The sequence below is a fragment of the Chlamydotis macqueenii genome, chromosome Z (assembly GCF_036417535.1).
Source record: "Chlamydotis macqueenii isolate bChlMac1 chromosome Z, bChlMac1.mat, whole genome shotgun sequence".
Classification (NCBI taxonomy): domain Eukaryota; kingdom Metazoa; phylum Chordata; class Aves; order Otidiformes; family Otididae; genus Chlamydotis; species Chlamydotis macqueenii.
In genome coordinates, this window is record NC_141593.1 from 53,112,430 (window position 1) to 53,134,914 (window position 22,485).

Consider the following 22,485-nt stretch of genomic DNA (forward strand, 5'->3'; position numbering starts at 1 on the left):
AATCCCTCACACCAAATGGCTTTGGCACGTGGGATTGGGACAGAAATGCCTGTCTATCAGCACTGCACTGGCCTCCGCATGGCTGCTGGATGGACATTTGAAGCGCTGCTGTGCAGGAGGCAGGGGGATGTCTTGCACAGCGGCTGAGAAGTGCCTCGTGCCCCAGAAATCATTAGGCACTCACTCATTCTTAGAGAATAAATCATTATATCTCATTATAGCATGTACACCGGGGACAGTACAGGCCACTGCATCTATGTAGGTCAGAACAGTTTAATTTTCCTCGAAGTGTTTGAGTATGCAAATGTGCTTTAAGAGGCTGAAAATTTAAAATTGTTTTAGTAAGCAATCATCTTGATGTAACTTTGCAGTTCTTTAGGTTTTCCAAAGCTGCCGCATTAGACACAGTGTTTCATATGGAGAGGGTGCAGAGGAGGGTCACGATGATGATCAGAGGGCTGGAGCACCTCTCCTATGAGGACAGGCTGAGAGGGTTGGGGCTGTTCAGCCTGGAGAAGAGGAGGCTCCAGGGAGACCTTAGAGTGGTCTTCCAGTACCTGAAAGGGGCCTACAGGAAAGACAGGAGAGGCTGTTCAGTAGGGCCTGTTGTGATAAAATGAGGGGTAATGGTTTTAAAATAGAGGGAGGCAGATTCAGATTAGATATTAGGAAAAAAATTTTTACGCTGAGGGTGGTGAAGCAGTGCCCAGAGAGGTGGTAGGGGCCCCATCCCTGGAAACGTTCAAGGCCAGGTTGGATGAGGCTCTGAGCAACCTGATCTGGTTGGAGATGTCCCTGCTCCTTGCAGGGGGGTTGGACTAGATGACCTTTAAAGGTGCCTTCCAAACAAAACCGTTCTATTATTGTATGATTCTATATGTTTCCGGTGCTCTGGTTGTGATTTAAAGAATGACTGAGGAAGCTCTTAACCAAAGCATGCCATGGCAATTTAATTCCCATCCAAGGACTGAGCTGGGTGCTTTTCGGCATTTGCATTTTGGGTGCATTTCCTCAGCATTTTCTCTGAGGAAAACAGCATCTGTGCAATTGTGGATAGATGTAAACAGATAGAAGTGAGTGGTTCTAGGCAATAAAAGGAAATATTGGGACTTGGACCTGTAGCAGGAGTGTCATCCTGATGTTGTCTAACTCCAGCAAATGGGTTTGGAAACAGACTTCTGAATGTTTTTTTAAGAGATGTGAAGCTGCACAGGCATCCATTGCACCATCCTGTATGTGTTCATATTAAGAAAAATAGTTTGCATTTAATACAGACTTTGAAAATTTTTAAAAAAGTATAATTTCCCAGCTCTGTTCACCATGCAGCCCTGTTCCCCTAGGCTGCTCCATGTCTTGTTATGATGGATCCTGCTTATGCCAGCTGGAAACCAAATGTCTTCTGCTACTTACAGAGAGAATAATTGGCTTGGAACCTACTACTGAAACCAGTGAAAAATGAACAAGCCTTGCTGCAGTGGGCTCTGGTTTTGTGGCTGTCACCAATAGCTCCTTCTTGAAAAGAGCACCATGGGGAACTGGCCTGGGTACAGTGGTTGGACACCTACCAAAATTTACCTTCCTCCCCCACTTACCCTCATTTCTTTTTACTCACCCACCATTAATATCTTTCCTCCCCACAGTCCTCCATCCTTCCAAACCTAGAGTGTTGCTCGCTGAAATGTGATGGCTGGTTCTTTATTTCCACCTTCTGAAATGTTTTTCTCCTTTATGCATGTGAATCAAAACGCTGCACAACGCCCCCACATCCATACATTATCTCTGCTGCTTAATGCATACACCATACACAAGATGATTGCTACAGCTCCAGTAGGCGAAACTGTGGCAAGTGGAAAAAGCTGCGGAGTGCCAAAATGTACATTAGCATTAACCACCTGGAAAGTGTACTCTTCTCCAGCGATTATTATTCTTTGCATGTTTTATTGTTACTGTAAAGAGGATTTCCTAAGGAAAACTGTTTCAGAATAGCTGTTTCCCTACTGTTGCCACATTTCATGAAATCTGAGGACTTCAAAATCAATTCCAAGTAATACTCATCTTCCTCCTAGAGGTGATGTTTTAAGAATTGGTTTTGCACAACTGCCTATCTCACACATTTGGTAAGGGATCATGGTGAGTGACAGCAAGTGGAAAAGATAAACCCCAGCTTCTGTGTGGTGCATGAGGGCTCCTCACCTCATTGCTGTAACAACAGGAGTCATTCATCCGAGCTTCCCATCGGGAAATGCACAAATGCAAAAAATGTTAGTATTGCCTAGCAGATATTTCAAATGAATTACAAACTACAAAGGCAGATACAATGAAGAGAGATTTAAAAAGCAACCCAAAAGCCAACAGCCCCTTCATGGCACTGAAAGCATAGCACAGGCGAAAAAAAAAGCACATTCCTGTGAAACAATTGCCCATGACTGACATGCAGAGTCCTGGTAGAAGACCAGCACTCCCTGAATGCTGACATCAATATATGAAGCTTTCTTACTGTTTAGCATTCTGAGAAAAATATGTATCTATAGCGGGTGGCTCACTGTTTCATGCCGAAACATCTCCTACCCTCAAAGTCACTGTTCGACTTCTTAAAGCTTATCACGATGCTTGTATATACCAACACCTTCTTTAACTGTTAGAAAATCAGAGTAAGCTGATTTCAGTTTCTTCTACCAGAACTCAAACCCTGCTCTGTGTGTGTGCCATGGCATATGAGGAGTGTCTTCTACTACAAACCAAGTCCAAAAGTGAAGCATCCACTTCACTTGAAAGAACTGATAAACCGAGCACAACTCTTTACTTCTATTTTTTGATAATAGGCTCTGTTACTATCTTGTGTCTAAAAACAGATCATCACATTTGTGGAAAAAAAAGGGATAAATTTGGCTGTAGACAATCCGTGCCATGAAAAGCTCCCACAAATGCTTAAATAACTGTGTTATAACAAAGGAATGTGCCTTTTGCATGACAGCTCAATCATTCATAAATGTGGTTATACTATTCTGCATCATATTTAAGTAAGCAAGCTTGGTATCCATGAAATTATCACCAACTCCACTAGCACTCTGTGTTTTCTGGGCTTAATAGGAAACCTGCTTGAAGTCTGAACTCATAATTTCTATTAGTTTGTGCAAAAGCAGAAAGTCTTATCTTGTGTAGTGGTGATAGATGGAATGAGGACTGATGGCAGAAATTAATCATATTGCCTGTGGTTGGCTGAGTCTTGGTGATGATGTAGTTGACCATCTGGCAATATGTTCAACATGCTCTGTTGCCCCAAACCAAACAGAACAATCTGGTCAAAGCCAGTGAGCCCAACAGATGGAAAGAGAGCTCCCAAAACACAGAAGCAGCTTTTCAGTAGACATTCACAGACGCAGCTGTGGCTAAGCTTTGTCACTAGGATGAATGTTCTGTGGTTTGTGTTTTTTTTAAATTCAGAAAGCCAGGTTAATTCCACAGCCAGGTTAAGCTATCAGTGTTCCCCATAACAGATTACTTCTGATCCCATGCCACTCACTCCCATGCTTACTCTGGATAAGCATTAACAAACTGATCCAACAAACTAATCTATTTGGACAAAAACCTGACCTTTACTCTAGGTCAGTACCCAATACAGTCAGCAGAGCAGCCAAATCAGTGTCAGTGCTAGCATGTACTGTAAGAGTGAGTAGATGGGACCAAACCCAACCAGTTTTACTGGTATGCCTTTGAAGTACTTCTAATCATTGGCAGAACGAGGACATAATTTTCAAAAAGCTTTAACATGACAGTCACTGTGTATGGATCTACTGTCAGGACTACATACATGCTAAATACAATTAAATATTTGTCAATTTATTTATTGAGTAGTGCACATTTTAAAATATTTTATAGGTGATCTAGTAATGTTAAGTGATGAGATGCACAGGTATAAGCACTTTGGTTCATGCCATGAACACAGTGATAGTGATGAGTTTTATTCTACAGAAATACTGAAGAGCACATGCAATTCTTCTCTTGTAAAATACGCTCACCAAAACACCGTTTCAATACCTGCCAATATTGCATAAGGTAGGGCATCTATCAAGAGTGAGAAGAATGTTTTACTGTGTTTTGTCTTGGCATGCATTTTGTTGATTTTCAAGGAATCTGGCCAGAATTACACATTCACAGTGATGATTCAAGAAATATGGCTTGCACTTTGAGAGTGTTATTTGCTCAAGTTCACGGTAAATTCCAATTATGTTGGCTTATTTCATCTATGCACAGCGATAGCTCCTAATCACCTAAGAGCAAACATTGAAAAAAACATCTAAAATTTACCTATAGTTACTTTGATGCACAGATTTTTGCCAGCAGGAAATGGTTTAATTTTCATTACATCTCATTCTGGGGAATCTTGCTCACTGCTTGGTAATTCACTCACTCAGTATCTCTTTGCTTCCCAGTGGCACACGTTGCACATGCCATCAGCATCAGGGAGGTGAACTTCTTCAGAAATAAGGTAGTGCTGTGCTGAGTATCATTTTTATATCTTCCTACTATTTGTTAGTAGAATAGTTTTATAGTGAAGTTGTAGCCTGTGACTAACATGTTTTTATAGACTTAATACCAAAGAAACCTCAAACCAACTAAGCCTGTAACATCTTTTACTCTGAAAGTTATTTGTGCCCTGATGTAACTGTTTGTGCTCATGGAATTGCATTATTCCACTAAATCTTCAGTTTAGTCCAGACTTCATCATTCTATCATGCTAACGACAGTTTTTAAGGAAGAAGAAAATGTTGAAGAGTAAGGAGTGTATAATAAATTGTGCATAGTCTTCTGTGATTAGCTGTTATTATAGAAAAAGGGATACGGAATAAGGAATGGGACTTTTACTGCTGAAATTCAAATAAATGCAATCTTTACATACATAAAATACCCTATATAGCTTCCTAGTAGTTTCAGAAGGTTACATAGTAATTTTTAGGGCTTTTTTAAGGCATATGAAGGGAGAAAGCACAGTCAATTAATGAAATCTTTTGAGTGGCATGCATAGAGATCTTCATAGAAGATGGAGATCATGAAACACAATAAAGTGCTGAAGATCTATAGAATCCTTATGAAGCTCAAAAATCACTTTCCATTCTCTAGGAAGGGGCACTATTCACATGCATACACACAAAATAGGAATAGCTTTAAAAATTAGACTTTGAAAATATTTTATTTAATTAACTCTTCCTCCCTCAAAAAAAGAAAAAAAAAAGAGACAAGCAATATAGAAATCAGAAGAATTGTGGTGCGATGAAGCACGTATTATACTTGCTAAGAATGTGTCATTATGTAGACAGGGCAAGATTTGCTAACAACTTAATTTTCTGGATCTGAAGGGTGGGGGTTTTTTGGTATATCAAATTATGGCAGAGCACACTGCTACTTGGGACCAAGTCTATGTTCAGAGACTTATTTGCTAGTGCTCACTTAACATTTTTAAAAGGCACAAAAGGGATCAATTTACTCATACAACTGCTTTAGGCAGCTAAATAGACTAAAGACAGTGTAAACAGGCTGTCTCATTCTTTGAGAGGTCAAAATCCATTTTTTTTTAGGTGGTTATAGTGAAACATCTGCTCTTCAAGACACAACTTTGTAGACAGTACTAAGTTTTTATAACTTCAACAACTAATGAAAATAGCCCCCAAGATGACAGATACCTAATGACTTTATCTTGATCTTTCTTTCCCTTTAGAACTATCTTTTCTCCTCAGCTGGCAATTTCAAGAACTTGCCATGAGCTGAAGAATTAATTATCAGTCTTTAAAACAATTTAGCATGAAGTTTAAAGTATTAAATTAGTGCTTAAGGAATTAACTTTGAGACTGTCAAATATAAAAATTAATTGAGCCAAATATAGAGCAGACAATATTGTGTCTTGCAGATGTATTTAATGCAGATGTACATAATATGACGATTCGTTGTATAATTAAGTCTTCTAGTGATCACCACAGTAATCTGCATCACGATCAAGAAGGTAACACATGTACCAGTTGCAGTCAAAAAGAAAGAAATTCTGTATATGAAGGTTTCCAATGTATTTTTTAAGAACCCTTCCCTTGAAGTTCCTTGCAGAAGCCCCTGGGATACATCACTAAATCAATGCAACAAAACTGCCAATAAAATTATGTCTTAATCCACCTGGCAACAAAAGGGTCAAGGAGCATGAAAAAAACCTCAAGCCCGCAGGTTACTTATTGACACTAACAGCCTACTCTTCAGAGAATTTTCACCACAAATTTGACTGTAGGCTGCAAGTGTTTTTCTAATGTAAATGTAACTTATAAAAAAGAAAAAGGGTAGGCCACCAACTCAAAGAAAACATTTATTGAATCAAAGTCAATACTTTCCTTTTAATATCTACAAGCCAACACTGAACTGACTTTATTCAAGAATGAACACAATGTACAAAAAAAGTATGTCTGTTATAAAAATACGTCAATTTTTTTTTTCCTGGCTATTGAGCTGAAAACATTTTGACAAGTGCAATATAGGTTTGGCAAGCAAATTTAAGCCCCTACTACCAATGACAAAGTTCAAATAAGTTTGTAATTATAGTATATTTAAGACTCATTGATAAAGTGGCATTGGAAATGTTGACCCCTAAAAAATATATATATATATATATATATATCACTGCACTGCTATGTGTTTATCCACCCAGACAATTGAACATCTTGATCTTCTGTCATCACAAATCAGTACCTTTATCAGTGAAGACTATCCAACCTAATTGGAACTATTCAACCAGATAATTGACACTTACCACTGGAACACAACTTAGGGAAGGCAAACCACCTCCATAGCCCTGTATTTTGTGTGTTGTTTGTGAATTGAGAGAGAAGAGTATGTAGGTTCATACATGTTTAAATCAACCTGACAGCTGTTGCAATGTGAAATCAGGAAAAGGATGGAAAAGAATAAAGAATCATTTACGACAGCAGTCTATTTTTATAAACACATGTGTGTTTATGTATAGAAATGGATCTGACTAGGCACAGTTATGCCTTATCTGTTTTGGGGGTTATTTTCACATAAAAATTTAACTCAACCAGGACTCAAATCATTGACTTCTCTCAAACTACCAACAAGGAGGAAAAAAAAGGACCATTTACAGAGATAATCTGAAAACAGTGCAATATTAAAATACAGTTTCACAACATGTGAAAGAAACATGCTTTGGAACCTGAGCAAAAGGCGTTTTACTGACTTCGTAAAAAGTCACCCTATGTGTTGTTTTCATTGGCATCTGTTCTGCCAGATTAGTATGTTGCTCCTAGCAACTTCCATGGCCCCTAAATATTTAGTACACAGAAACTGCCAACTACTTAGAGAGGTCTACTAAACTTTTCAGCTAATATTGCAGGCAGTCTGACATGCTGCTACTGGAAATGACCATACAGCCTAAAATTAAGAAAAACTGTAGAAAGAAAAATAAGCAGCCAAACATGATGCTTTTTTAAATAGACTAAAGCGCTTCCACAACACTTAGATACGGTACTACACTGGTTTACAGTCTCAAGGTCAGCTCTTTCAAAATAAATATACTGAACATTTACAACAAATGCCTCATGAATGCAAGCTCTCTCTTTATTATTTCAAGACTACTTGGATAAAAACTAAAATAAAGATATAACTCTGAAGCAGCTAAGTTACAAGTCCTTTTTCAGAAACAGGCACGACTTGGTGCCACAGCAAAATTTTTCACCAGTTTGCAGTAAGCATTTTTTTTTTCTTCTAGCACCAAGCGGGCCACCATACAAAGCAATCTCACAAAGCATGCGGTCATCTACTCTGCTGATTTGGTGTGAAATAATAATTTCATACAGGTCCTAGACCTTTCAAAAATGGGTATGAACAACAGATGATTGAAGACATTAATGAAAAAGCACTCATTTCTAAATTACTTGAGTGGAGAAAAGATGTAAAGACTAAAAGCAACAGAATGTTGTGCATTAGTATTTGTGAGGGATGAGGGAAGCTAAAGTTTGTGCTTTAATTTGCCTAAAAGAAATAAAAAGCAAAAAACAATTCTAAAGAACTCTATGTCCGTGATACTGGAAGAGGCCAATGTATACATGCCACTGAAAGGCATGGTCAGACCAATCTGATAAATGGCATCATTAGAGCAGAACAGCAACTTTTCACTGGAGTAATCACAAAGGGTGAACAATGAGCCATCACTTCTCTCATCATAAGCACAGAAAGCAGTCACCAAGGCAAAAGAGAGGACACAGGAAAGAAGATACAGGAACTCACAGACAACCTGGAAGACACAAAACACATTAAATAGAGTTTTGAACATTGAGTGATCATTTCTCTACCGTAACATTGCTGTTATTGATTTAACACCATAGGTATTATACTTAAATGGATGGAACTGTTGCCAAAATGGTACCATAATCGTATCACAAAATTCTTCTGCAATTTGTTATACAACTAACTTCACTTGCAAAGATTTGCCTATGTTATTATAGGTATAAAACAGGCTTACAGACAGACTGATGCAGTCAGCACAATCTCTTGCTCATTGCGTAAAAAATTAACATTCTTACATGATATTGCTTTTCTTACTTAGAAATGCATTTTAAAATTTGGCATCATAAGGACATAGCTATTTATAGGGAGCTAATTATAAAGTAGTATGTTTGCTCTACCTATGACTCTAACAGTGTCTCAAAAGCAGAGTGCAGTACTTACTGAAAAGGTTTCCCCAAGGTTATCCTGCCTTTGTATCTACAAGCTGCATCTGAACATTTGCAGACATGCCACCTCCATAGCCTCCCTTGGACTGCATTTGGTTCTGAATTGAGCTGACCTGGAGACAGAAGGGAAAGAGAGGCAGAGAAAACAAGAAAGGCAGTTAGTGAACTACGGTGTCTTCTTGCTTCCAATTTTATTTCTTGTTTAGGCTTATTTTTCAAGTGCTCCTTTACCATTAAAGCTACATTACTTTTGCATGAGGACCTGTGCAGCACAGGCTTGCTGGCATTTTCACTTCTGCAGGCAGCTCAGCAGGAGAGATGGAAGAACTGGTGCTGAGGGAGAAGTTTTTCCTCTCTCCCAAAGAAAACTGGTTGATTCAGACTTTCACTGACCTGTTTCATTACTCAGAAAAAAAATAATCAAATCTCTTACTGGTGTCCAACTCCACTCCGTCTGACAAGCTATAATTTATACTGTTATAAGGAAAATGTTCTTTGCCAAGTATGATAAATCAGAGAAGTTGACAACATTATGTTAAAAATATAATAGACTACTTAAAAAATATCTGGATAGTATCTACACTGTATGGCTAACTTCAGATAATTAAAAAGGACTTTCTAAACCAAAAGGAGTTTTTGGTTTGTGGAAGGTTTTTATTTACCTATTTACATAACAGCACATACTGCTTTCCTCAATACTACTATTCCTTTAAATGGCAGAGTATTTATTGTTTAAATCATAATCTATCAACTTCCTTGGAAATAGCTTATTTGAAGATATTTTTAGCCTGATGCAAGTAAATACATAAAGAGCCCCCTCACACACACACAAAGACACGCACATCCCTCTATGGCTTTAATTGTCTTTATCAATAAAAAGGAAGGGAATCCACAATTCCTTCCTGCTGGTGTTCCACAAGTCAAAATAATCATCTCCATCATCTGCAGGAAGACAACTCCAACCTTAAAGGTTTGGCTTTTTTTCTATTTGCACCCAGAGCATGCATAACAATTACACAATGAGTAAAAAATAGCATATTAATTCAAGGCTACAGCTTCTGAAATTGAACTTGCAGCAAAACCTATGCCTGCAGGGCACAGCTTGCAATTACTACATGTATGCTCCTTCACAGAGACCTCAAAAGATCACCAGAAAGCTGTATTAAAACAGCACTGGGGAAATATTTCCAAGTAGTTTGCATGATATTTTCCCTCTCTACAAAGAAAAAATAAGTAAACTCTTTCCCACAGCAAAGCAAAACACAGGCACGCATACAAAATGAATCAGCACAACTCTTTCTTACACATAGTTTCACAAACCAATGTGATAAAAAAGAGCCTGGCTTAGGATCGTTGTCTTCAACAGTACAGCATATTGCAGTGCTGTGCAAAAGATGTAACTTTTATGTATTTAAGCAGCACAATGTAAAACTGTTTTCCACTTCAGCACTTCACTTTGCTCTGATAAGTCATACAGCAAAACAACGTTATATTCACGCTTTTCTTCAGGGAAAAGCATTCAGAAACAATACTCTAGTGAATCTGACATCAGGGACTACAAACTTGGTACAGAAGTGCAATCACATTCATGGGGTAGTGTTTAAGAATTTTCACATTTCACCAAGTTGGTCACCTTCTTCACCAAGCATCTCTTGTTGCTCATTAGAACAAAAGGAGTTTGAATTTAATCTTTTTTTCCCTCAGAAAATTATTAATCTACATGTAAATGTATTCACAAGAATGACTTGAGGATGGCATTAATTTTGTCTGAATTAACTCTGCTTCTAGTGAAAAAGAGCTAGAAAAACATCTCCAGGCCATGTCACCTTCTAGCCTGACAACTTGGCTACAGGACTTCAAAATTCTGGAGAATCAACACAGCAAATCAACACAAATTGCAAGGCTAAAGTACTCTTATGAGTACTTCTTCTAAAGGTTAAAAAAAGTTCTTTAGTACTTAAGTCACACATACAGATGTTTGTGTTAGTGGGTAAGGAAGTATCAGTCTAAAATGCAGAGGCTGTTACACCTAAAGCAAAGAGAATGCAGTAAATGTCTGGTGAGGTCCCCAATAACTGGAAGAGGGGTAACATAACCCCCATTCTTAAAAGGGAAACAAGGAAGACCCAGGCAACTACTGGCTGGTCAGCCTCACCTCTGTCCCTGGCAAGGTCATGGAGCAGATTCTCCTGGAAACCATGTGTTCTGGTTTTGTTAGTGAGGGGGGGCCTAAGGTGGTAGCTTCTGTAGGAAACTGCTAGAAGTCGCTCCCCTTTGTTCAGTTGGACTCGGCCGGGCCTAGGGTGGACCCACTGCTGGCCAAGGCCGAGCCAATTGGTAGCAGAATGTCCTGTGATAACACCTCTGCAATAACGTATTTAAGTAAGGGAAAACAGAAAAAAAAAGGGAAGAAGATGTGAAGCAGCTGAGCAGGGGGCAGAGAGGGGGAGGCGCGAGCCTTGTGGGCCTTGCAGGCCTCACCCTCTGGCCTCCCGCCGGGCAGCCGACTGGGCCCAACTCGGCCCGGCCTGGCTGCAAGAAGTGGAGAGGAGATGAGAAGTGAATAAGTTGTAAAAAGGATCCTGAGAGGCGTCTGCCAGCCTGTTGTGAGGAACGGCTGCAGACGCCAAGGTCAGTGAAGAAGGAGGGGGAGGAGTAACGCGGCTCCTGGCCAAGATTCCTCTGCAACTCGTGGTGAAGACCATGGTGGAGCGGGTTGTCCCCCTGCAGCCCATGGAGGTCCACGGAGGGGCAGAGATCCACCTGCAGCCCATGGAGGACCCCACGCTGGAGCAGGTGGATGCCTGAAGGCAGCTGTGGCCCGTGGAGGGCCCGCTGGGACAGCTGTTCTAGAGGGACTGCACTCCGTGGAAGAGATGACCCACGCCGGAGCAGTTTCATGAAGGACTGTGGCATAGGGGTGTGACCCCACACTGGAGCAGAGGAGGAATGCGAGGAGTTCTTCCCCCGACGATGATACAGCGGCGTAAAACAACGCGTGATGAACTGACCGCGACCCCCATTCCCCCCCCCCCCACCCCGTGCCGCTCGGGAGGGGAGGTAGTACAGATAATGTTAAGCCCGGGAAGAGGGAGGGATGGGGGGAGGTTATCTTGTTCCCTGTCTCATTCTCCTGCTAATTTTAAAAATAAATGAGTGCTTTTCCCCAAGTCGAGTCTGTTTTGCCCGTAACGGTAACTTTAAGGATTTCTCCCTATCCTTATCTCAAACCTCGAGCCGTTTTCCTTATATGATCTCCTCTTATTCTCTCGGAGGGTGGGGGGAGCGAGAGAGAGACTGCGTAGTCTGGTCCCGATCGGGGCTGAACTACGACACCGTGCTAAGGCACATGGAGAGCAAGGAGGTGGTTGGTGACAGCCAACATGGCTTCACCAAGGGCAGATTGTGCCTGACCAATTTGGTGGCCATCTGGGATGGATTTACAGCACTGGTGGATAAGGGAAGAGCAAACGGCCTCAGCTACCTGGACTCATGCAAAGCATTTGACACTGTCCCGCACAACATTGTTGCCTCTAAACTAGAGAGGCATGGGTTTGATGGACGGACCACTCGGTGGATAAGGAGTTGGCTGGATGGCCGCACTCAGAGAGTGGTGGTCAACAGATCAATGTCCATGTGGAGACCGGTCATGAGTGGTGTCCCTCAGGGGTCCTTGTTGGGCCCGGCCCTGTTCAACATCTTTGTCAGCAACATGGACAGTGGGATAGAGTGCACCCTCAGCAAATTCGCCGATGACACCAAGTTGTGTGGTGCCATCGACACGCTGGAGGGGAGGGATGCCATCCAGAGGGACCTTGACAGGCTGGAGAGGTGGGCCCGTGCCAACCTCATGAAGTGCAACCAGGCCAAGTGTAAGGTCCAGCACCTGGGTCATGGCAATCCCAGGCACAAATACAGGGTGGGTGGAGGATAGATCGAGAGCAGCCCTGAGGAGAAGGATTTGGGAGTGCTAGTTCATGAGAGGCTCAACATGAGCTGGCAATGTTGAAGCCCAGAAGGCCAGCCAGATCCTGGGCTACATCAGGAGGAGCGTGGCCAGCAGGTCGAGGGAGGTGATTCTCCCCCTCTGCTCTGCCCTGGTGAGACCCCACCTGGAGTACTGCATCCAGTTCTGGAGCCCCCAACACAGGAAGGACATGGACCAGGTGGAGAGGGTCCAGAGGAGGGCCACAAAGGGGGCACACAGGAAAGACGGGGAGAGACTCTTCAGCAGGGCCTGTTTTGACAGGACTAGAGGTAATGGTTTCAAAATAGAGGGAGACAGATTTAGATTAGATATTGGGAATTTTTTTTTTTGTGCTTAGGGTGGTAGAACACTGTAACAGGTTACCCAGAGAGGTGGTGGATGCCCCATTCCTGGCAACATCCAAGGTCAGGTTGGATGGGGCTCTGAGTAACCTGATCTAGTTGGGGATGTCCCTGCTTCTTGCAGGGGTTTGGACTAGATGACCTTTAAAAGTCCCTTCCAACCCTAACCATTCTATGATTCTTTGATTCTATAAATGAAATGAAATGACTGCATTAACAGTTCAGAGGCTATGTTGTATATGAGAACTTACACAGGAGACATACAATGTTAAAAACATTGAGCAAAAAGCAGGTCCAACAATGGTAGACTCACAAGGTGGTGTTCTTTCTGAAGCACCCCACTTTTGAGGCAGTCTGAGCTACAAGAACAAGCATCATGAAATGCACCTTTTTTTTTTTCTTTCACAAAGATGCCATCGCCTATCTTTGATGATAAATAACAGCAAGGTTCCTCTCTCTTAGGTGTAATTTAGATAGGGTAAGGATTTAAAGATTTTTGGAAGAGAAAGAGGATTGCAGCAATTGAGGATCACACAATCTGGTGTGCTGCTTATCGATCTCATTAATTTCCTTCTTCCCCATTTTTTCCCCTCCTTTTTAGAATTAGGAAATAGCATATATGGTCCTTGAGAAAGAAAACAAGGAAAAACTAAGAAAATGACATAAAACATTAAATCAAAGACTGAACTAAGGAATATGAAGCCAAAGAAGAAAGCAAGAGATTTCACCATGGAATATGAAGGTAAATAAGAAAGAAAGCAATGGCAATGAGAAAGAAACAGTGCAGGCGGCTCCTACTGTTTAAGCGTACCTTTGACAAAGGAGCAAGGCACTCTACAGAGAAGGCAAACAAAAAAGCAAAATATTTCAGTAGTAAGCAAACTACTGTACTCAGAATCATAAGGATATGTAATGAAGAACAATGCTGATGAAAAAAGGCACAGAACATATAGCAGATGAAGAACCAAATTTATATGGGAAAAGCTAACGAAATTGCAGGAAGTCTTCCTAAGGTATTCAGAACAGAGAAGGCACAAGGAGGTTCACAAAGGAGTATAATGTCCATACTATAAAGGAAATTAAGCAGCAGAAAAACACATGGGGAATAATACCACACTCTTGGAATTTACACTGCAAAGAGTTAATAAGGAGACTGGATGCAATATTACCAGAGAACAGACAGGAAAATAAGTGTGAAAAAGTAGAGATTTGTGCTTCTGAAGAGAAAGGAAAAGAAGGATTATTCTTTGCATACAGATCCTTTCTATCTGGGATTGGAGAAATCACTCTGGCCACTGATGCAACACATTATCCAAATGAAAAAAAGTGAGAGAAAGAGATAGCCAGTTCTGAGCATTCAAAACGGAAAAGTCTATGTGGAGAGACAATAATGGTTACCTACTATATCTGGAGATGAATTGGATATTATGCAAGGCAAAGGTGAGGACAAGCAGGGGGAAAGTCTGAGGTGAAACAGCAAAGCTTCAGGCAATAACCACAAACCCCACAAGGCAGCTCTGCTGTGAGAATGAGGAAGGTTCTCACAGGAGGGACAATAAACATTTAAAAAGCAAAAAAGTTATGCTTTAAAAAAAAGTAAAATAAAACTGCTCACTTTTTTATAACTTTATTATTTCAATTTGTAATGTCTTTAAATATTAATGTAAAATATTGCATTAAATAAGTAACTAGCTTTAATTTAATTTAATCAATTTGAGGCTGTGTTTCTCAATTTAACTTGCTTATAGATGTTTTAGTATAAATTGTTTCCAATCCATTACTACATTTTCCCAGAAACAACATATTTCATTTGTCATGTCAGATTTTCTACCTTTGCCCTTCCCCAATACATAACAAGTTACAAAGTTTTTGTCTGATCTCAATAAGCTGTAAGCAAGGTGAAAGTAAAATGACCTCACTTGCGTACATGAAAACTGTGTCTTTCCTTTACAGCTCTGTTCTCTATTCTGGTACCTCTGACGGAAGTCTTCTCCTTTGTCAAGAAGTATTTTTCATAATTTTAACCTCAAACCACTTTTTTTTTCCTTTAAAGAGGAAGGGCAAGAATTATTTTTGCCATTATCTACATACAACTCTTTTCTAGATTGCATATTATTGACCTTAAAAACAGATTGGCATTTCACATAAATACGAAGTTGTATAAAATCTATCCTCATAAGCTGATTTTCAGTATCTATATTAGCCTTTGTTTTTCACTTTCAGAGAGATAAACATATTTATTGCTCCTATCATCTACAGGAAGCCACAAAACCTTGCCTGTGACATCATTGCTCGCTCTGGAAATAATTCGCACTGCAAATAAGGCTACAGAGTATAGAAAAACATCAACAAGGACACCCAAAAATATTTGTGTGCACCATAAACCAAGGTAAGTTAGAGTTTGACATGAACAATATTTAAAATAACCTAAAGTAATTAAGGTAAGAAATCTAGTCAATTATAAGTCACTTCAAAAAAGTTTTCTCTAAAATACTCCAGTATATTTTCAAATATACCTCTATTTTAATTCATACATGCCATCAGAACAAATTTTTTAAAAGTACTCCACACATAGCCTGTACAATTTATACAGCATCTACTATGTGTTGTCAATAAATATAGGAACTTTAAAAATTATATTACTTAATCTTAAATTCAAGAATTAAGATCCCAGCGGGCTGTTCTTCTGTTTTATAGAGATTCTTTCTTACAGTTGAAAGACTCATTGCTTCAGCCACAATATACACACACGGTGTTCCTGTATTCTGTCTAAGATGAAATATTCTTCATCTGCTCATGCTTACCGAATTCATTCCACTGAATAGGTCTCCTGATCCTACATGAGCTGTGTGAACAAAGTTTGTTGGTTCCCCAATCATGCTTCGGTCAATCCGCCGTCGTCTTTTCTAAAAGGAAGGTAAAGGAACCATTTAATGGAGAGTCATTGGAAAAGCAAAAACAATACGTGTCATAAATGTAAAAGTTAACTGTCCATAGGATATTCCATACACTATAAGATATTTTCATACAGGCAAAACGCAGAGTTCAAATTCCCAGGTTAACCAAGACATTGGTAAAACCATCCTTTGTTTTTACTTTGGGGATCTATTGCAGATCATTAGACCAGCACTGATACCGCTCCTAACATTTAGGCCAACAAAACATTTATAAATAACCTCAAGACATTCCACTGTTTATTAAGCAATATTTGCAACGTTTCATACAGTAACTTCTGCCTGTATCTGTATTTAAATCATGATGTGACAGATCAAATTTGAGGTTTATCACTCAAAGCAAGAATTAAGCATCAAAGAGCATTAGTACAGTCTATGAAACTGCTACTTTAGAGAATTCCTGATCCGCATGCCATGGGAACTTATGTCACTATTTGTAATATACTTCATGGTGATGTTCAGAACAATGCCTTGAGTTTGATTAGGGTTAGTCACAGGCATACCTTTATTGAACCCTGCATACTCAGATATCTTACTTCCAGTCCATGTGGTTGCAGAGCGTGAGCTGAAGGGGTGCAGTGTGATAGTAAGGCAGGATGCCAGATGAGGAACTCCAATTTCCATGCCATAAGACAAAAGGCAAGAATTGCTTAGCTTCTGCCTCCCACTTCTCAGAGTCACAGCTTGAATTTTTATTAATGAAAAAGCACACAAATGAAAAAGTGGAGGCAATAACGACTTCCTCTAATTAAAGTTGCTTTCATCGCCTGCCTCCAGCTAAGCATTGCATCTAAAGGAATGAAACAAGAAAACTCTATCCTCATTTCTTAGGCCAGAGCCAGAGAGCTTACACAGAGGAAAGCATGCAGTGTGCAGTCACTGTATGCCCATATCCAATATTTGAAAAAAAACCCAATAGCCATGAAGCATAGTATGGATATCTCAATTTACGGTGCGCCATACAAAATATAGTGTAATGGCTAAGAAACTACTTGAGTTCAGTTGAAAGCTTCCCATCATCTTAAAGTCCACTCAGTCTCATTTTGAAAGGGATCTCCATTTCTAATCTGCAATGAGATCATGAGACCACCCAGACTTGAGACACAAAGCTAGATGCCTCACGAGTGGGCTAGCTGCTACTGAAACACAGCTAGAGATTAAATCTTTATGAATCAGGGCCCACAACTATGAAAATACATCATGAGGTTTAGCCAGCGAGTACAAAACACATTTAATCCTTTCCTGTACCTTTTCCCTATTTCTAAAAACAGATTTCAGTAGGTTTCAGAACCTTGCTGCTTCATATGAATAGCTGGTGTGAGGAGAAACACAGAAAACACTCCCATAGAAACAGCAAAACAAAGTGACCCAATCTATGCCAAAACTATTAGTGAATTCTCTACTCCAAACAAATTTGACTAGATCAACCAAATAAAATGACGACAGCTATAAAAAGATCTTCATGTACTTCGAAGGCTTTCACAGACAAAAAGTTTATGAAAATTAACCGAGATCTCTCAATTACAGAAAATATGAATTAGTAGAGTTCGTGGAGCCATAAATAGCCACAACAGAATTACCACACCTTTACCATGTTCCACCAATACATTAGTACTTCCATCTGCAAGTGAGGCTCACTTATACATACAGCAAACAATTTCTTAAGTTATGCTGGTAAAGTTATCAGCTGGTAAAGCATATGTGACTAACTTGGGGGAAGAGACCCCACACCAGGTTTACTCTTCCACTGAATGAGAACTGCTCATCTGACATGTTCAGGACGAAGAGCATCTCCACCAGGTGTGATGTTTATTTTAAATGCATGTTGCTGTATTTGCATAACATAGTACTGTAATATGCTGTGATTCTGACACAGAAAGAAGCTCTAGAGGGCTGTATGAAACACATCGCTTCAATTAAAACACTTAGAATTGTTTCAGGTCTGTAGTAGTTGCCCCTCTCCCCATTAAAAAAAACCAAAACAAAACAGCCAGACTTAGATTCATTTATATGTCTAAACAATTTCCACAATGTCCATAATTTCTTGGTTTTAGCAGAGATTTGAAATGCAGGGTTTTGATGCAGAGAAAATGTAGACAATCTGAAAGCTTTTGGAATTTTATTTTGTTGATTTGTTTTGCAAATCAAGCTCTCTCTTTGGGTGACTCAACTTATTTTCCTCCTTTACTTGTTGCAAAGATCACTGGCGTGCCAGTAACAGAATTAGAGTGCGGGATTTTATGAACAACTGTAAATGATTCTCCACTAATCATCGGCTAGTTAACCAGTAACCACTAGTTAAAGTGAATCACCATCAAACCCTGTTTCTTATCAGAGGCCATCAGCCAGTTACACCCTGGCATGTGCCCACTGATGTGATCTCCTTGAAGCAAGGGAACAGTATTTAAATGCTCTGCTATGTTAAGACCACAAAGTAGTTCACTCTGAAAGGAAATCAAACACTGGGGTTTTTTTTCTGCAGGAGCACTCAAGTCAGCATTTATATTAGAGTTTTAGCTTGGATTGTGAGCATGCTTTTGAAGTAACTCTGGCAGTTTCCATTTACCATCTTCAGTTTTCATTTCAGAGTAATCTTGGAGTGCACAAATTAGACTTCTTTGGGGTGAAGCTGAACTGCAAGAATGCACTCCCGTTGCTAACAGACATCGAGGCTGACGGACCAAGTGAGCCAGTCTGAAGCAGACCACAAAAGACATCTAATGCACATCATGGTTCCCCAACACCAACTGTTCTGCTCTACTACATAGCTGTTCCTACTGGGATGTGCCATTTCTGTAGACGCAGCCTCAGTGAGAACCAAAATGACAAATAAACATGGGTGAAGAGATATGGAGAGCACTGTAAAAAGTCACCTCCTTTCAAGGAATGTAACACAGGAGACAGGAGTAGAGAGCATGCCTGGAAAGGTTAGAAAGCTTCTACAGAGGACATAATAAACACTAGCTTTTCCAGGATTTTATTGTGAAGTTGTACCTTCTGAGGTGCTGTACCTGCAACGATACATGCAATACCACTGTTCTATAAACAGTAACAATTAATACATAGATTGATTCTTCAGTATATTTAGTATATTTAATTTGAAAGAAGCTGAGAAACAGCACATTAATCTCTTACTTAAGAAGAAAATAATTGTACAATTATGCTTATTTCCCTCTGTGTATCAGTTGTGCCTTTCTGGGCTTGTTTCTAGTGCAGGTCATGTGCCTGAGCTGACAGAGCCCAGCTAAAATGAATTCCTGCTAGCTTTCAGCTGTGGCCCAAACTCTGCTTGATAACATACCATAAATAATTAGCCTTAGAATATATATACACACCACTAACCGTTGTAGTAATGAGATATGACTATAAAGGTGATGTATAAAACAATTGCATTTTTATGATGCTAGTGCAAAGGATTTCAACACACACGCACCTGAATATTGGTAGCATCTACAGGTTTGTTTTAAAGATGTTTTTGATGGAATACATAGATGTGCCAATGCTAGCAGTCTAACTGCAATGAGACCCTATGTCCTGTCTCTGTGTTTCTTGTGGATGTTTTCTTAGCAGGGGAGAAGTTGAAGAAAGCTCACATTATGATTAGCTAACTTGTCTATCTTTCTCTTAGTTTGGATCAAGCTACTGACACATTTTGTATTGATGTGCAAAAAAAGCTTAAAATCTGAATTGTAGTAGTTGACTTTTTTTCTCCCCTTTCCTTGTCCCAAGGCCCTTCCCTCTTTACTAAGGGGGAGGAGGTGGCACAACAGAGGTGAGATGAGAGGAAAAGACCTCTAAAGGGATCCTGGAAGTGGAATATGAAATGCCATCATTTAATGGTTTAACTCAGTTTGTTCCCTTGTCAAAAATCTCCAGAATTTGGACTGCAAAGTATATACAAGTTATCTTTACAGCACGAAATGAATATATAGTGTTTAAACAGAAGTAGAAGACATGCATATTGCTATGTTAAATGTTTGAGAGGAATGGAAGCAGCCTGAGGACCCATCTCAGAAGCTTTACTTTGAACATACACTAGATACAATGAAACTGGATTACATTTCAGTTACCATAGTAATGAAGCAAAGAACTGATGTCTCTTCTTTTCTTAAGCTGTGAGTGATGCTTTGCACCCACACAGGGTAGCATCTCTTTCAAAGTATAAGATCAGAATTCAGAAAGACACCAACAGTTGCCATGCACAGAAATTATTTTAACCCTGTAAGTTTTCTGAAACTTTTGATAAACAGTGCTAAACTTCTGTTTAAAAAAAACTAAACTAATTATACCATGTATTCAACCTGCCCTTCAGCAAAGCCACAAGTGTTTTACTGAAACACTGTTTTCATACATCAAAAAACTACTTACTGCAAGAAATTCAAAACTGTAATTTGTTTTTTTAAACAAATAATTACCATTGATGGGTCCAGAGGCACGTAAAATTTCCTTTTTATTCCTCTCTATTTTTGGCTTGCAGGGAAGAAGTGATCTTTTTCTACCGTCTCTGAGACTGGGCTGCACTTCTGTAGCTCAAGCCACTGCATAGTGATGGCAACAGTTCTGAATTAGACAAGCTCTCTGCCTGTATATACACATACAAAAAGAGAAAAGCTTTGGAAATTTTTCTCCTTTGCATGGTTAAGCATCCCTCTCTGCCCTTCATGACAGACCCTCTCAAAAAAAAGAAAAATAAGAGACATCAAGAGTAACATCAAAGTCTCAAAAATATCAGAAAATAATTGAGTGACATGACTTAGATCCTAGCAAGTTGATAATTATTTTTCTGAAAGGTGCTAAAGGTAGAAGTCGAAAGTGAGGTCAAGCAGAATATCATACGAAGTTATCCAAAAGTCAAGTACCAACTGTCATATGCTGGGGATCAAAAGCAAAGAAATCTCTTCTGTTAAGCTGGCAGAAAACCATGGTCAGCTAAATTGACAGCAGGTTTTTTGAGATAGCTGCTAGATAAGTATCCCAAATGCAAGTTTGAGTGAAATATACGTGACACACAGCACTTCAAAGGACCCTACAACACGAAAGCCCACGTGGATTTGACCTGCCGAAGGCTCCATCTATGCCCCAGTCAGCCCTCAAATGGAAGTGGTATTGTGGGTGCAGATGAGGAATTTGCCTTCTAAGCATAAAGCGATACATGGTGGAAACTGAAGAAATTCAGAGGGGATGACAAGCTATTGCCGTACTGCAAACATGTAGCGTTTCTGAAAACAATGCTTCTTTATCAGAATTCCTGCATATGGCACTTCTCTCCTACTACCTACCATTTATTTTATCTCCACTTCACACACCAGAAAAACTGCCAACTCTTTCCCACACAGCAATCCACTTTACCCAGCTGTATGTTGTCCTGGATTTTTAGATCGTACGATCTCAGTCAAGTAAACTGTAAGAAACCAGGCAACAGAATATCTGCTGCCCTCAATGCGAGCCTCTGTAGGGAACAAACAAAGCATGTCTACACTAGCAACAAAGTAGTGTCAGGGGTAGACTGGAACTTTGCATCTCACTTTAAGAATAACAAACTTTGGTATTTCAGTCACAAGTAGTAAATCTTTGTTTTGATCATTCTTCTCTAAAACAAACACAGATGCAGTTGCTTTTGCATTGAGGATAACATTTTCTTATTACTTATTAATATCATCAAGCTACTACAAAGCAAGGATAACACTTTCCTACTGCTAACCTTGTAACATTCACCAAAACATTACAAGTGTAATTTTTCATGACTGTGTTTCTATATATATATAGTTTTGTCTTATTTTATATACAATGAAAATATACTGCACATCTATGTATAACATAAAATATATATTAATATATCATATATTGTATTTCAGGGCATTTTTCTGTCACTTCATATTTATCTGTATTCCAAAAAATATTGGGCACAGTAAACTAAATTAGAAAGGAAACAGTATGCTGATCTATCCAGACTAATCTTGTGCAACATGTTTCCAAACAGATCCAAAACAATATGAAGGGATCAAAAGAAGCCATGGCCAGCAGATCAAGGCAGGTGATTCTCCCCCTCTGCTCTGCTCTGGCGAGACCCCACCTGCAGTACTGCATCCAGCTCTGGAGCCCCCAACATAAGTAGGACACAGATCTGTTGGAGTGAGTCCAGAGGAGGGCCACGAAGATGATCAGAGGGTTGGAGCACCTCTCCTGTGAGGACAGGCTGAGAGAGCTGGGGCTGTTCAGCCTGGAGAAGAGAAGGCTTCGGAGAGACCTTTTAGTGGTCTTCCAGTACCTAAAGGGGGCCTACAAGAAATCTGGAGAGGGACTTTTGCCAAGAGCATGTAGTGATAGGACAAGAGGTAATGGCTTTAAACTGAAAGAGGGTAGGGTTAGATTAGACATAAAGAAGAAATTATTCTTTATGAGGGTGGTGAAGCACTGGAACAGGTTTGCCTGGAGAAGCTGTGGGTGCACCATCCCTGGCAGTGTTCATGGTCAGG

The 22,485-nt window shown here is 39.8% G+C and overlaps 1 protein-coding gene across 3 annotated transcripts in view; it reads right to left on the minus strand.

The window, feature by feature from the left end:
* Window positions 1-6,335: 6,335 nt before the first annotated feature.
* Window positions 6,336-22,485, minus strand: part of CDC42SE2 (CDC42 small effector 2) — an 85,813-nt gene continuing 69,663 nt past the window's right edge. For all 3 annotated transcript variants that reach the window (XM_086770980.1, XM_086770978.1, XM_086770979.1), the window contains 3 exons: window positions 15,860-15,961; window positions 8,722-8,839; window positions 6,336-8,287 (listed from right to left, as the gene is read on the minus strand). In XM_086770980.1, the coding sequence (XP_086627106.1) occupies window positions 8,741-8,839; window positions 15,860-15,961 (201 nt within the window). In that variant the 3' untranslated portion in view covers window positions 6,336-8,287; window positions 8,722-8,740. The remainder of the gene's footprint in view (window positions 8,288-8,721; window positions 8,840-15,859; window positions 15,962-22,485) is intronic.